The sequence below is a fragment of the Amphiprion ocellaris genome, chromosome 4, assembly GCF_022539595.1.
Source record: "Amphiprion ocellaris isolate individual 3 ecotype Okinawa chromosome 4, ASM2253959v1, whole genome shotgun sequence".
NCBI classification, from domain to species: Eukaryota; Metazoa; Chordata; class Actinopteri; family Pomacentridae; genus Amphiprion; species Amphiprion ocellaris.
This window is the reverse complement of record NC_072769.1, coordinates 952,283-967,483: the sequence shown is the minus strand read 5'-3', so window position 1 is coordinate 967,483 and position 15,201 is coordinate 952,283. Positions and strand designations below refer to the sequence as shown.

Here is a 15,201-nt window from a genome sequence, read left to right as displayed (position 1 = left end):
TGAATTGAATTGAATTGAATTGATTTGGAAAACAAGACCATATTGAGCTTGTTGGACTTTTTAAAAGTGGGTTTTTTCAACGTTTTCTTTTAAAAAAACTTCCTGATGGCAGCTTGGATAAAAGTGTGGTTGCGTGCAAATTGTGTATCCAAGAATTTTCTGATCAGGGCAGCACTTCAAGCCGATGGCATCACCTCAATGCAAAACATGTTGCCATTAGCACCAGAGCTAACGATAGCTACGACAGTCCTGGCACCGGCAAACAGTGTAGCCATCCCAAAATAGACCACTTTTCAAGGCACTAAAAGTGCTTGAGTTTCCAAAAAGCCTTAAAATGTTGAATATAATCATGATAATTGTACTTTGAGTTTGCAGTAGTCTGTGACTTTAGTACAGATGAAAAATGCAGATAAACAGAAACACAAACATTTTTGTTGTTTAAGTTCACGTGCATGTCTATTCATTGATTCAGATGTCAACCAATGTTTCTATTTGACAAAAATGTGATTGCGATTAATTTATTACAAAACCTCTAATTAATTACATTAATGACTAATTTTGACTTCACAAGAATGCTGCCATCTAAACAATTATGTGATCTAATGACACAAACATATTCTCTGCTTGTATGGGCTTTAGTTTTTCTAATTTAATATTCACAACTAAAGGAAGAATCATTAATCACTTTTTACAGTTTGGTCACGACTTACACTGCAGGTGGAGCCAATTAAAAGTTTGATAATACCAGTAATGGTTTCTAAGGAAATGAAATGTAGCCAAAATGATGTCATTGTTAGTTATTTTTGTTTTTATAATAAGCAAACCCATTTAAAGTGCTCACAACATAAAATGTATGCGTAGCCTAATGCTACCAAAACAGGGCTGATTATGGCCTCATCCATCCATTTATCATGAATAAATCAAGGATTCAGCTCAGTTGTAGCCTGGAGCTACAGCCTATCAGCCTCTACAAATGAGACATTTAAAAATTTTCATGACTTAGTGGCTAAGTAAACTGAGCTTCATAATCAACAATAATTGAAATCAGCATGTTTAAAACCAAAGTTGTCTGTGCAATGGTGACAAATCTTGATAGATCAATGGATTAGATTTTGCTGAAATTCTGATTCACTACACGAAAAAGTATGTTTTAAAATGCTGGTATTGTTCTGAATACTTGAATTCTGTTGGAGAAAGTCATGTTTTGACAACTTCTTTCCTCCTAATAAGTTGCTGAAATATTCAGAAGGAATCTATATATTGAGGATTCTCTCCTTAATAAACCTACTGGCGTAGATTCATGAATTTCCTCAGTTGGCACAAGACTGATCTGAGTTACGACTTCCCTGAATGGAGCTCATTTTCAGCTAATCCGTTTCCCATTTCTCATTGTTTGTGAGGGCACCAAGACGTCAACACAGCTATAAAATACAAGATGTTTGTAACGCTGGAATGCAGCTATATCTTTAGTCAATTCAAGCATCAACGTTAAAAGGTTTAATTTCCCCATTTGGCACCAATACACAGTCTTTGGCATGCAAAACTTGTTACTGTCCCAACGAGAATTCCCCCGTCAGCATGTTATGTACTCCCACATATCCACACTTTGCAAAGCGCTTTCTAAACCCTGTTCGGTATCCGCTACACCTCTCTGTGTTGTTTTGCACAAGCACAGCAGTTCAAGTGGACCGGTTGGCTCAGTAATCCCATCCAGTCATGAGGGGAACACATGTGAATGGTGCTTTATTGGGTTTCCACATAAAAGAGGCCCAACAGGCTTCAATCAATGGAGGCAGACTGCTGAGCTGTGCAGTAATGTCCCCCCCTCTCTGTCCATTAGATGAGTACACAAGGACAAAACAGTGGTGCTCAGCCCACCTGCAGTTCGAGGGACCAAACTAGACAGCTGTCACATATGCTTACGACTGACCCAGGACCTTGTTATTTTATCAAAAATTCATGTCTCACAGGTGGAGTCTGTGATTCTGAGGTGATATTTTAAGCTAGTTAGCATACTTAGAAATATACCGCTCCTCATACTCTCACTGTCCTGTGCACGAGCATGGACGTCCACAGGACACGCTGGAGTAGTGTTGTGTGCATCGTACTGAGCCACTTTGTTTTCCATTTAGAGAGCCAGGGTTGTGTTTGAACACCAGATTTTCTTTTCAGCTATTCATCAATTTCACAGACTAGTATCGCTCACTCCACCTTTAAAGGGTCTGATGAGCCAAATCATTAATAGCCTTTCTGCTTAAACCATAACTTTAGCGTATTTCAGTCAAATTAAATCAGTAAAGCCTATAAGGAAGAAGCTAGTGCAACACAGTTAAAGTGGAATCAACATTTTTTTTTCTTTTGGCTTATTCGGCTACAATACCAGATTTAACATAGATAAATAAAAACTGCAAGCTCACAAGTAGTTTTCTGTATTGATGCAGAATGTTTACATTGTTTCCAGCTGGTTGTTATTGGAAATGTTATTTGTCGGATTTCCATTCACTCTCACCTCAAATTCTTCTGCAGACATCACTAGTGGAGCAGGGACCTCACACACAGATATCTTAAAGATTACCTTAAATCAAACCTATCTCCACTGCCAGAAAGAGGGATAAGTAAAACGGCATTATTCTGTGATTGGAGTGAACTGATCAAAGAAAGTCACAGCTAGAAGTAGCTGTTGAAGTGTCAGTCAGTGCACCAAAACAACTTTGCTCAGTTTGCCAAAGTAGTGATGCTACAGAATTTAGATCAGGCGCTGGCCTAAATCTTGCCCAGTTTCTCAGGGGATCTGTATAGGAGATGAGAGCAGCACAGAGACTAAACTTCAGGAGGAAGTCAGATGAAAATAGGCCGGTATGTAAGAATAATAACTGCAGGAAGAGATCAGTGAATCTGAAGTGCGTGTCGTCAACTGCTTTCATGCAGACAGACACTCCAGGCCTGAAGATTAACTTATTACAGAGAGGTCACCATCCCTGCAGGGGTCACAGACTGTGTTCTATTTGTTTCTGCAGTGCGTGACAGCCTTTTAATGCTTAAAAACTACGTTGAAGAGTTTTTTCAGCCTTCTAACTCCTCACTAAGTAGACCAAACTGATCATATACATAGCTCTGGCTGTGTTTGCACTGGTGACCATCATTGTTCCTATTTGAATTATATCTCACACCTATGCATTCACATCTACTCTGCAAGAAATGAAGAAATGAGCACATACTGGATGGGGGAGGGCAATTTTCATCTTTCAAGCCCTAATGGTGAGATCAATGTGAAACATTTTAACAGCCAGTGTACCCTGCAGCAAAACACACACACACACACACACACACACACACACACACACACACACACACACACACACACACACACACACACACACTTCACTTCCCTTCACTTCACTTCCCATGCAGACATGTACTTAGAGGTACACAGAACACTTTCACGCCCACATAAGCTTACAAATAGAGCAGGCTACAGTAAGAGGAGCGAGTCCAGCTTAGATCAATGGACAGTCATGCACATTAGAAGAGCTGGGTCCTGAACTAAAGCTGCATTGAGGGGGGCTCTGTATGCCTGCCTGCATGCATGACACTGGGTCAAACATGTCAGGACAGTTATGTCAATGAATGAATCCATGGTGATGCATGAGAAGCTCTGCAATGCATCCATAATATGCTGTAAATTCCTAAAGATTAGTGGATAGGTTGAAGTGCAGCAGATATATCTTTTGAACAAAGTGAAAACTTTCCTCATTGTGCATCCACATGCAGTCAAAGTGTGTTGCGTAAATTCGCATAAGCAACTGAACCTATATTCACTCGTGTAGCTTTTATATAATCAATGCATATCTGAATCAGAGATATATGAACTCATGAGACCCATCGCCGGCCTTACCCTCCACTAACTCATCCAGGCTGCTGATCTTCCTGCCCCCATCCAGCGTGTACAACGTCCGGACTCCTTGAGGAAGGTTGACGTTGTCCGACAGGGACCGTGTGAGCTCCATGAGCAGAGCATCCAGGGACCTGAACCGGTCGTTGGACACCGCATACACCAAACCTTTGAAATACTTGTCACCATTGCGATAAAAGCGCACTTTCCGAGCCTTTTTCTCGGTCGTGAGGGACTGGAGGGTGCGTGTGCGGTAGAAACTACAGTGTGCACTGTGCGCCGGGCTTGGCACCAGACCGTTTCCTCTGGAGCCGGACTGAGACCCGGAGCCTGAGTTGGTCCTCGGCGTCCGGTGCGGCTTCTCTCGTTCCTCAAAGTGTTCGAATTCAATACTTCTGCTTAGCGACATGTTGTCTCTAGCTTTCTCTTCCTCTTTTAAAACGAAATCCCAAACAGAAAACCAACTTTTATCTAGAGAGAGCTGACGGATCGGTGCGTCCTGAGCCGGATGGAGGAGGACGGACTACACGTGCGTCCACAACTTGCACCGACTGGTTGAGTCTAAACGTTGAAAACACAGCTCCCAAAACCAAAAACCAATAATAATTTTTTAAAAAAATAACCTGTTAGTCAATTAACACTGAATCCCAAACTGACTCATCCAATGAACTGGTTCTCTGTCTAAAAAACACAACAGGAACAGCGACAGGAGCTCGGGATCATCCGGTAGAAAATGAGTCGAATAACGAGCAGCTGTCTTTGACAGACATCGCCCTGGTGCTGCTGTTGTCTCACAAACAACCCAGGAATTTTTACAAAACTTCTGCGAACCGCACTACAAGCAGGCCACCTCCTTCTCCCACTCCTTCCTCTGACTGGTCGTCCGATCAAGCTGTCAAATCAATGGATAATGAGACGGAGGAGGAAGCCTCCCCGCCTCGGGGTCCTAATGCTCCCTATTGTTCTGCTGCTCAATGCAAGACCTGAACAGCGAAGTTCTACACTCCTGCTGTACGACCTCACATGCTCAACTGTAAAAATGATGCATGAACAAAGTACATTCTGCCTGGTGTTAGAAATAACAGAAAAAAGTACGCTGTAATTAAAAAAACAAAAACACTCAGACTACCATAGGAGTAGCCTACACAATAATCAAGATTCAAGAGCTTTTGTTTGTCACATGCTCATACAGTTTGCAGTGACTGTTCTCAAGGCTGTGCAGTGACAATAAGACATTATAAAAAAGGACAAAACTGTAAAAAATAAAATAAAATAAACAGAAACTTAGAAAAAAAGTCACAATGTCATAAATAATGAGGTAGATTTTACCTAAAATGCAGTTTAAATTGTGCAAGACTGCACAAATTTTGTCCAAAGTGATATAACTTAAAACAATTACATCACTATCAGACTATAGCTTATTGTAACTTTATCCACTTGCCCTCATTATGTGTATAAATCCACATCTGTGAAAGGCACTAAACGGACTTACAATAAAGGCTGAAATCATTTCAAGCCAATTTATTAATTTAAAAAGCACCTGTTCATAACATGTATCATCTCAAGGTGAAGACTTTATGAAACAAGAAAAATACTCAGAGAGCGCAGTACTCCGCCAAGGCTGCTCAATCGTTGTATGATTTCTGACAGATAAGTCATGATAATTCATAGTAGTAGTAATCTGTAGTGGGATCGCAATCATATGATCGTCAGCAGGCAGCTGACGAAGTGTTAACTTGTAGTCATAGTTACAGTGAGTCTTGCCACTATCTCACGATGATACAGAAATCCTTAACAAATCCGTGGATGCTGACTATAAGTTGCATCACTGCCAAAATTCTGTTTTTGAGTAATGTGCACGGACAGACAGACAGATTCACAAATTAACAGAAGGACAAACGTACGCTGATCGTCACATAACTCTGGTGGAGTAATTAAGTCCAAATACTCCCTCTGAGCAAGGTTTAGGAAACAATGGGAAGAAAAATATCTCCCATTTGCCAGGAAGAAACCTCAGGCAGAACCAGGCTCAGGGAGGGCAGCCATTTGCCTCCCCTGGTTAGGGTAAGGGTAAGAAGTTGGATTTTGAGGTTTTCACCGAGGCATCTGCTGAACTGTGAAAATAGTCAGCCAATGGAGCATAAATTTAATGACAGAGATTACAAATTGGGAAAAAAACAAGTTAGTACAGTAACAAGTAGCCTACACTAAATTTGCTTGAGTACCAACAGACTAGCAGTGAGATTAGTTATTTTGTCCCTCATGCCAGGAAGAAACAAAGTAAGTTGTTAGTTTTCCATGTATTAAAAACAAAAAAAATAAATAGTGTACAGAAGAAAAATTAAACTGAGTAAAATGCATAAACCTTGATGAGCCTAAAAGCTATGGCTGCTTACTGTGCTACTTTAGCAACAATTAGCTTCAAGCAGCTAACAGATAGCTTGGTTAGCTTATTGCTGTTTGGGACTTTTATTTTTCAGTTTTTATTGAACTTAGCAAGTTTGTAATTTATAAAGATGAAACATATTTACAAAACTTAAATAAAAACAGAGAGTCCGATGTCACTGCAGCTTGTCAAAAACCAGGGCAAATTAGAGTTGCAATGACTGGGGATGAGTTAACCCACTTTTCGTTGACAGTGGCCTAATTCCTGAAGCCAGCGCAACAGAAAGTCTATCTTTGTCAGTTTTTACTAGTACCCACTTCATAGGAGCAAGTTTTCAAGGCTAATACAAAGACTAACTTTTCAAACATTAAATTAAATGTAAACACGTCAAGTCCTAATTATAGTAATGAAAACATATTTACAAGAAACAAAGCATACAGATTATAAAATCATGTGAATTTGTGAATTATATAACATATTGCCAGAAATATCTCAGGAATTCTTCAAATGAAAGGCCAGCTGTGTGGATGCATTGTTTGAGCAGTCTTCCAGGGAGGAAGTCGCTTCGCAAGAACTAAATAGGAGTCCCCATCCCCTGGCAAAGGGAAATCCTGTACAGGATGACAAACTAGAAAATCCCTCAATGACTAAAATCCGTCTGTAAAATATAAATAACAATTAGGTTGACGACAAGGCTTAAGCCTCCTTTGACTGTTTCTTTTGATACTTTTGGTCAGCTGGTAATATATTGCACTCTATGAAGGATTTGGGGAATAATTCTCTTCAGGGATTTGTATGAAAATCACTTAGCAAAACAATCCAATCTTAAGGAAACAAAGCAAAGCATGTGATCAGTTGCAAAGCTCTGCTGGTTTTAGGCCGAACTCACGAGCCATGTGAAAATACTATAGGCTGCTTATTTTTGGGAAATGAAAGTACACTGCTTTGACTTTGGTCCTGCAGGCTGCATTAAACTATGCTTATGCTGAATTTAGCACAAAGGAACTTCTAAAGTGCTACATGGATGCTCACAACTCAAAAGCAAGACCATATCATGACAGCACATGTTTATAAGGCATGTGGAGATTTGAACTTACTGACAGGCAGTGAGTGATATTCATGGCAGGTACCACAACAGTCACACAATTTCAGATTAATGTGCTAGTAAAAGTGAAGATATGGCTTCGAGGCTTAGAGAGTGAAGGTCAGCAGTGCACAGCTCTTTGAAATATTATATGGGTCATCCTAAAGATGTCTCAGCCTTAACCACAGTGAACACTTTAAAATCCTTCCATGTGTGTAAGGATAAAATCTGTCAACAAGGAAAACCCCAACCCTGAATTACTAGATTGCTAAAAACTGTAAGTAGGATGGTTATTTTGTTTTCTTGAAGAATGAAGAAACAAAAAGAAACTCTATCACCCTCTAGTGTTCAGCACTGAGCAGTAAATGGAGGGAGTGCACAAAAATCATTAAAAATATATGATCATGTGATAGTTGTGTGAAAATGTGACACTGAAAGATAAAAATTTATGAGTGATTGTTCACACAAACAAAACTTTTACTTGTTGGTATTAGTCAGACATGTAATCCAGGAGGAATAAAATAAATCTAGACATACTGAGGCAATGAAAAGCCACCCTCTGGTGCAATTCAGTGGCAGAGCAATAGTGATCGTAAAGATGCTCTATATATCATTTATACATCATGCATTTAATATAATAGAGAGAGCTTTAAGGTAGAAGCATAAGATTAGCAACAATCCTAGGGGTGTACTTCATTTTTATACCAAAATCCCAACTTAATAGCCTCTGTTTTATGAACGTCCTGAACAAAATTAACATCACTGCTGATGCCAAAGCAACTTGATCTCATACTCCACCTTATACTTAAGTAGACTATTAAATTCTGTGTGAACGTCATCATTTGCAGCAGCAACTTGCTCCCAAGCTGAAGGCCGTGATAGAGTACATACCATGACTTCAGATTTAAAAAGTGGTGACTTTAATCTCAGCTGCTTCACATGTAGCTGCAAACATCAGGTGAATCCAGAACTGCATCACTTGCCAAAAGAAGAGGTGCTATCTGAGGCTACCCGACATTTCCTCTGCTCTGCTGCAACCAGAAGTTCTGCTTGTGAAAATCACACACAATAGGTCACATGACACAACATTGCAGAGTTCAATGCTAGTCTGACTACTTCTTTCACCACTGCTATGAGAGGAACAATGACTTTCTGGCCACAACATAAAAAAGTAGATGCTTTGATCATAACCAGGTGGGACTCCATACGCCCAGCCTTCCCTGGGAGATAAAAAGAAAGAATCCTTGTTGTCAACTTTGCCACCCTGCACAACTGTGGTGCCCCCAAGTGGTATTATCCTGACTTCTTCCTAGGCCTGGCTCTTGGAAAAGGGACCAGTTTGGTTAGTTTGTTTTTCCTTTCCAAAGACTCTGTTCTCGTAGTCTAGCGCCTCACCTGGGAACAATTGGCCCCATGAGGCCCTGTAAACAGGCTGTTGCCAATGACAACATGGCTACCAGGACCGCAGGGGCATACCAACTCCACTGTAATAAGGTGTGTAATCTCAGGGGAGTGTAGAAAAGCCCCCAGGATAAAAGCCAATTAGCAGCCTTTACACCTTCCAGGAATGCAATTTGGATTATTATTTTATATGTGTACAAGCAAATATCTTCAAATTATCAAAGAATTAACTGCTATTAAAACTGTCAAAATCATTCTTTAGTTTAACTTTAAACTTGACAGTCTTCCATTTATTTAAAGGTTGAATTCTATCAAACTACATTTCCACCTATTGATTGTCATACTTTTTGAAGTTTAGACATTTTGTTCACAGGTTCCACTATCTCTGTTAGAGACATAATACCAAGAAATCCATGATTCATCAGAAATTAAAGTGAAACACTAGTAAAGCGATATCAGTGCCATAAAAAACGGAACCTCTGCATTAGAAATATGAAATTGTCACTAATGAGCATGAGCACGGAAGATAAATGAGTGGTTCTTTAACTCAGAGTCGGTTTATTAAGCACTTTGAATGAAACTGGGAAGCAGGAAAATGCACACAATGAGCCATACCCATAAAGTGGAGAAAAAAGCAATCATCCTCCGCTTTGACCGGCAGCTTTTATGAGCACAATAAATGTGAGAGTCATACAGTGTCGCTGTGATTCCACCAAATAAAGTCCAGAGAAGAAATGACCAGGAAGCTTTGTCTACCATTATTATTTGCCAGTTTAACCACAGCACAACATTTATGCACACAGCAGGGATTCATAAGACTGGGCATTATAAAAGACAAGGATTTTATAGGTGCCAGACAATGTGAGGAAGACACAGCCTGGTTAGAAACAGAGTCTGAAGTGAATTTTCACCACCAGGACAAATTGAATTATAGCAGGTCACTTCAGGCTTTACACCATTTGGCAGCAGTGACTCTGTGGGGCCACGTTTTCTCACAACGACCCAATTCTCTCACATTCTGTTAAAGGTAGAGCAGCCAGGGTTGCTGCCGGGTCAGTTGTTGTTGTAAGTGAGCAGAGGCTGCACAGGCCTGACTATTCTCAGGAGCAGGAAGGTTTGATTCGACTGTATTAGTCTCCTTTTATTCCACTGTTTTTAGAGAGTCATATAAGGAAGCAGATTGCTAACAATAAACAAAATGTAGAAATCTATATAACAAACACTCTTATAAACTTAAGTGAGCTTAAATTTATGAGATCCATTTGTGAGTTTTGTGACAATGAGGGCAAAAATATGAAATTGAAAGCAATGTACCAAAAAAGAGATATAATATCATTTATAAAGACACGTGCATCCAAAATCAAAAGTAAAAAATCTAACACGTGTCCCTTTAAAACATCACTTTTCAAGGTTGACCACATGATGGGGATCTTACACCTGCTTTCCAGCGCTGCTGTTCTGCTCATTTCATATAGTCACATATTTACCAGTGTAAACACTCTTACCTTGTATTTTTTTAGTTTTATATTTCATGTTCAGGTGCAGTTATCCATTGAATGGTTCTTTGTGCAGCTTATTAAGAATGACTTTAATGCATGCATCGGTATAATGAGCTACAAATTCCTACACTTGCGTTACCGTCAACAAGGAATTCTTGAGTCAAAGCATATTTCCCTAATGGTGACCTGAGAATAACATACATGGAAGAGAGAAGCAATGGAAACAGGAATAGAAATAACAGCAAATGAGACATAAAAGGATTTTTTTGAGGAACAAATTAGTGTGTAGAGGAGGAAGACAGTAGAATGTGGAGAAAAAAGGATATGATTCAGTGAGGTGAGGATGACATGAGGTATCTCTTTGAGAGATTTAAACTCTAAGAGCAAAGAGAGAATAACTGGGGGAATCAAGAATCTCTCTACCATCAGGTAAAAGACCAGGATGAACCTAAAAGACTACTTTAAAAAACGGATTTTAAAAACATTACTGTATTCAAGCTAGTAATTGTACTTCATCACACACATCAAACAACCCACCTTCAACCCACCACCACACTGTGAGTCGCTGCATCTTTTAGCCTTGACCTGACATGAAACGTGCCTCCTAACACTCAGTAGCTCCAACTGCAGAAAGACTCACCTCTGATCAATAGCACACTCTGTGAGTCCTCTGTGGGGGCAAAAAACATCTAGATATTAATAGCACTGTTAATCTGTCAGAGCCGGTACTGCTAGATTAGAGTTGGAGAGGTCATCACATTGAACAGTCAGACCTAATCGAGGATGACACATGTCAGCGTGAGGCATCGCTTGGACCTGGTCTCATCCAAGACATCCTCCTCCTCCCCAGAGAAATCACTGGCCCTGTGGCCTCACTGTTGTGAGAAGCTACATGTACTGATCCATCACAGGCATAAGTACTGTACACATTGGCATTGATCTGTCATAAGGTATTGGTGCATCAGATCGCTTTATTGTGTCCCATGTTAGTGCTAAAGTGGCAATGAGGGTGAAAACTTAGAATGCTAAACCTGGGATGTTATTCCCTGCTGATGCCACTTTAATAACACACCCTTTCCATGAATAAGTAGATAGATAGATAGATAGATAGATAGATAGATAGATAGATAGATAGATAGATAGATAGATAGATAGATAGATAGATAGATAGATAGATAGATAGATAGATAGATAGACTATAGATAGATAGATAGATAGATAGATAGATAGATAGATAGATAGATAGATAGATAGATAGATAGATAGATAGATAGATAGATAGATAGATAGATAGATAGATAGATAGATAGATGTTTAATAAACAGTAGCTTAACCACTAAACTGGGTGAGCTAATGTAAAGTTTTGAATGAAATAAGTCATATATTGTGAATACAAGCAAAACAAGAAAAACACTCAGAGAGCGCAATACTCCACCAAGGCTGTTCATTCCCCCATATGGCACTGTCAGAAATGCAGCATATTTTTGTAGAAATGCAGCATTTTATTATTATTGTTATTATTGATCATCAGAAATCATGTCACTATAGAATGTGTCCATTTAATATAGATGTACCCACAAACAAAATAACCTTGACCTGAGTACAGGATGGAAAGGAAAACTCAGAAACACCCCCACAATTGAATCAATTGTTTCTTGTATCATTTCCGACGGATAAGTCAGTAGTGGGATCGCAATCGTGATCGTCAGGAGGCAACTGATGTAGCATTCACTTGTTGTCATGGTTACAGTGACGCTGTGACGGCCGCGATCTCACAATGGGAAATCTTTAACAAATCCAAGGATTCAGACTATAAGCTGCATCACTGCCAAAATCTAATCACTTGGTCTTTGTGTCATTTCTGAACTTCCCTGAAAATTTCATCCAAATCCGTTGGTCCATTTTTGAGTAATGTTTCACACGGACAGACAGACAGACAGACAGACAGACAGATTTGCAGACAAACATATGCCAGTCGTCATACAACTCCACCGCGTTCCTTGGCGGAGTAATGAACTTTATGAAAGAAAAGAAATATCTGCAAAACATCTTTCTTTATTCCTAGATTCACCCAAAGAAGATTTTTATATAGATTAAGTGCTGCAAAATACAACAATTAAATATATATAGTGCACCAACATTCCTTGCATGATGGAAAACTGAACAGTATTCAGTTTATGAGGACTTCATGAAGTTAAAGTTTGTCCTATTCTGAATTTATTTTCTTTTTTGCCTTTTTTGCCTGACTGTGGCAAGTCTGAAATAAATGAAACAAAATTAATCCCTTTGAGGAAGTTCAAAATACCTTATACATTGGTTGTAAGCCATTGACAAGCAACATTTTTAAATTCTCAGATACTGAACAACTGTTAGTCTTTAAATTTGGTGAAGAAAAATAAGGATTTACATGAAAAAAACAGACAAGCATTTATTTTCTAGTAACCCTTTTAGACTATAATTATAAGAGCTACATCAATAAGAAAGCATCCTCAAGAAAATCCAAATTAAAATTAAAAACACGTTTTAGAACCTACATGGTTTTCACACAAGGATGACAAAATGCATTAATTCTGTTCATTTTAACTTGCAAAAAATGAAATAGTGCTTTAAGTGTTTCCGTGTAATGCATCTTTACAAACTGATGAGTCCATTATGAGTATTAACTGCGCTATTACCACCTTCTATATGACAATTACCCAACGTCAACTATGATGCTCTGTTACACCGGTCACGCATGTCATCTTGCATAAAATTCACAGAGACGTGTCAGAAATTAGCATTGTGAGCAGTTGGGCATTGACGGTTGTCTTTCACTGTGAATATCAACCACAGAGCTGGTGAATAAGTCCTTTCTCATCTAATCTTGTCACAAACTCCTACAGACCACTATGATGTCAGAGCCACTTTGCAAGTTCATGCTGCCATATGAGCATGTCGGCTGTTGAATGCAGTTGTGAGACATAAGGATCCTTGTAAACTTTATGATACAGTGGATCGCTGCTGATGAATGAGTCACTACAGCAATAATTTGCGAGGTTCTCTCAGTGATGGTGTGAGGGCTTTGCACATTGCTAGTGGCTGTCACTTCTTAAAAACTGACCTAAGGCTAAAATGAAACTTACCATCATTAAGAGTTTAACAGTTTAAGACTAAATACTGGTGTTAAAACTTGACTAATTTAAAAATAAATACTTAAATATTAGCAAACAATTCATTCAATTACAATATTATTGAATTGCTGATTGTATATTAGAGATTTGAGATTTATTTGGTTATAGCAGATTTAAAACAGATCAGAATTGGAGTCAGTTGTGATCAATCACTTTGGAAATAATAAAAAAAACTGTTCTGGTGTAGACTTGGATAACTTTGATGAATACATAAAACATTTTAACCTATCATGATTATTTATAAGCAAACAAATTATATTATAATCACAAGCAGATGTAACTGTGCAAACAATATGATCAACAATTATTATTAGAGGAGGCTGGTGTATTAACAGAAATTCTATATGCCAATATCATAATAACACATAGTTGCAATAATGATAATAAAAATCTTTAAAGAAGAAGTTATAATTGTTGACAAATGCTGCATTAAAAAACTGAAAGATGTGCTCACACCTGTGTACATCTATATACACTACAGTGTGTTATAAGCAGTTAATTAAGCAGTATTATAGTACTTAATCACTAAACTGCAATGAGCTAATGTAAAGTGTTGAATTAAATAAGCCGTATATTGTGAATACAATCAAAATGAACATCATGAAAGAATAGAAATATCTGTTGAAATATCTTTAAACATGTTTTTTCCCCCTTAGATTCACTCAAAGAAAATGTTTCTATTGATTAAATGCTGTTAAATACAACAAGGGAGTATATACAGTACACCTACAATCCCTGCATGTTGGAAAACTGAACAGTGTTGAGGTCATGAGGACATCCCATCAATTCAAAACACAAAAGAAATGACAAAAGAAATGGTTCCACTTCAGAAAACAATAGTAATTTAAAATTAGCAATGCATCGCACTGATAGCAAGCACCCAAAAAGATATTGATGTTGTTCAAATGTTGTCATGTATAGTTATATATAGAATACACATAGACACACACTGTCTGCATGCAACTCATTCTACTTCTAAGTTGTACCTACATGCATGTTGAACGGGGAAAGAAATGCCTCTATTATCAGTGTTTGTGCAGTCAGCCCAAAAGCACTGATCGCTGCCATAATGAAGCAGGACAAGAGGCTTAATCAATAGATGGCACTGTTTCCCAGGCCTTAGCCCTTGATGGTCCTGCTTCATCTCTCTCTCCCTCTCTCTTAGTGTCTTCCCTCTCCTGGGAAACTATAGTTCTTCTGTCTAAACCCACTTCTCTAAAATGTTGAACAGATTCTTGGCCAAAGTGTACCTGGAGCCATTTCAAGCAGAACCCCCCCGGGGATTTAAAAACCTCATTGTGCTTATTGTATCAACATATAATTAAGAATTGGCTAAATGTTTGGGATGAGATAGATAGTGGTGGTGACAAAATAGGTAATTTTTAAAAGATAAAATGCTTTTACAGCACAAGGATAAGAAAAGTGTGAGATCTCAGTGTTGTAAACAGCTTTTTAAACATGCATATTATATCTTTTACATAGTCTATATATACTCATGCATGCAGTATTAATATACATTCTACAATCCGCAGCCATGTCAGCATGTCATGTACAGGCAGGTATATTTAGCCACCATCCTGACTTAAATTGGCTTTCCACTTGGGAAGAGCACTGTCACATTTCATCATGCACACCACCACTTTCAAAGCAGTCAACCAGTAACAACAGGTCTGCTGTCACTGCCAATACTGTATTTATTTTCTTTTTTATAATCACATTCAAAAAAGTCTGTTTTATTAAATTCGAACCATCACAAGATGAAACAATGC

General features: G+C 38.5%; 1 protein-coding gene across 3 annotated transcripts in view; it reads right to left on the bottom strand.

The window, feature by feature from the left end:
• dclk2a (doublecortin-like kinase 2a) overlaps positions 1-4,780 on the bottom strand; it is a 59,014-nt gene extending 54,234 nt beyond the window's left edge. For 2 of the 3 annotated variants that reach the window (XM_023262232.3, XM_023262233.3), the window contains exon 1: positions 3,896-4,779. In XM_023262232.3, coding sequence (XP_023118000.2) covers positions 3,896-4,301 — 406 coding nt within the window. In that variant the 5' untranslated portion in view covers positions 4,302-4,779. Of the gene's footprint in view, positions 1-3,895 lie in introns of all 3 variants that reach the window. The other variant, XR_004846698.2, reaches the window with a different exon arrangement.
• Between the last annotated feature and the right edge of the window lie 10,421 nt (positions 4,781-15,201).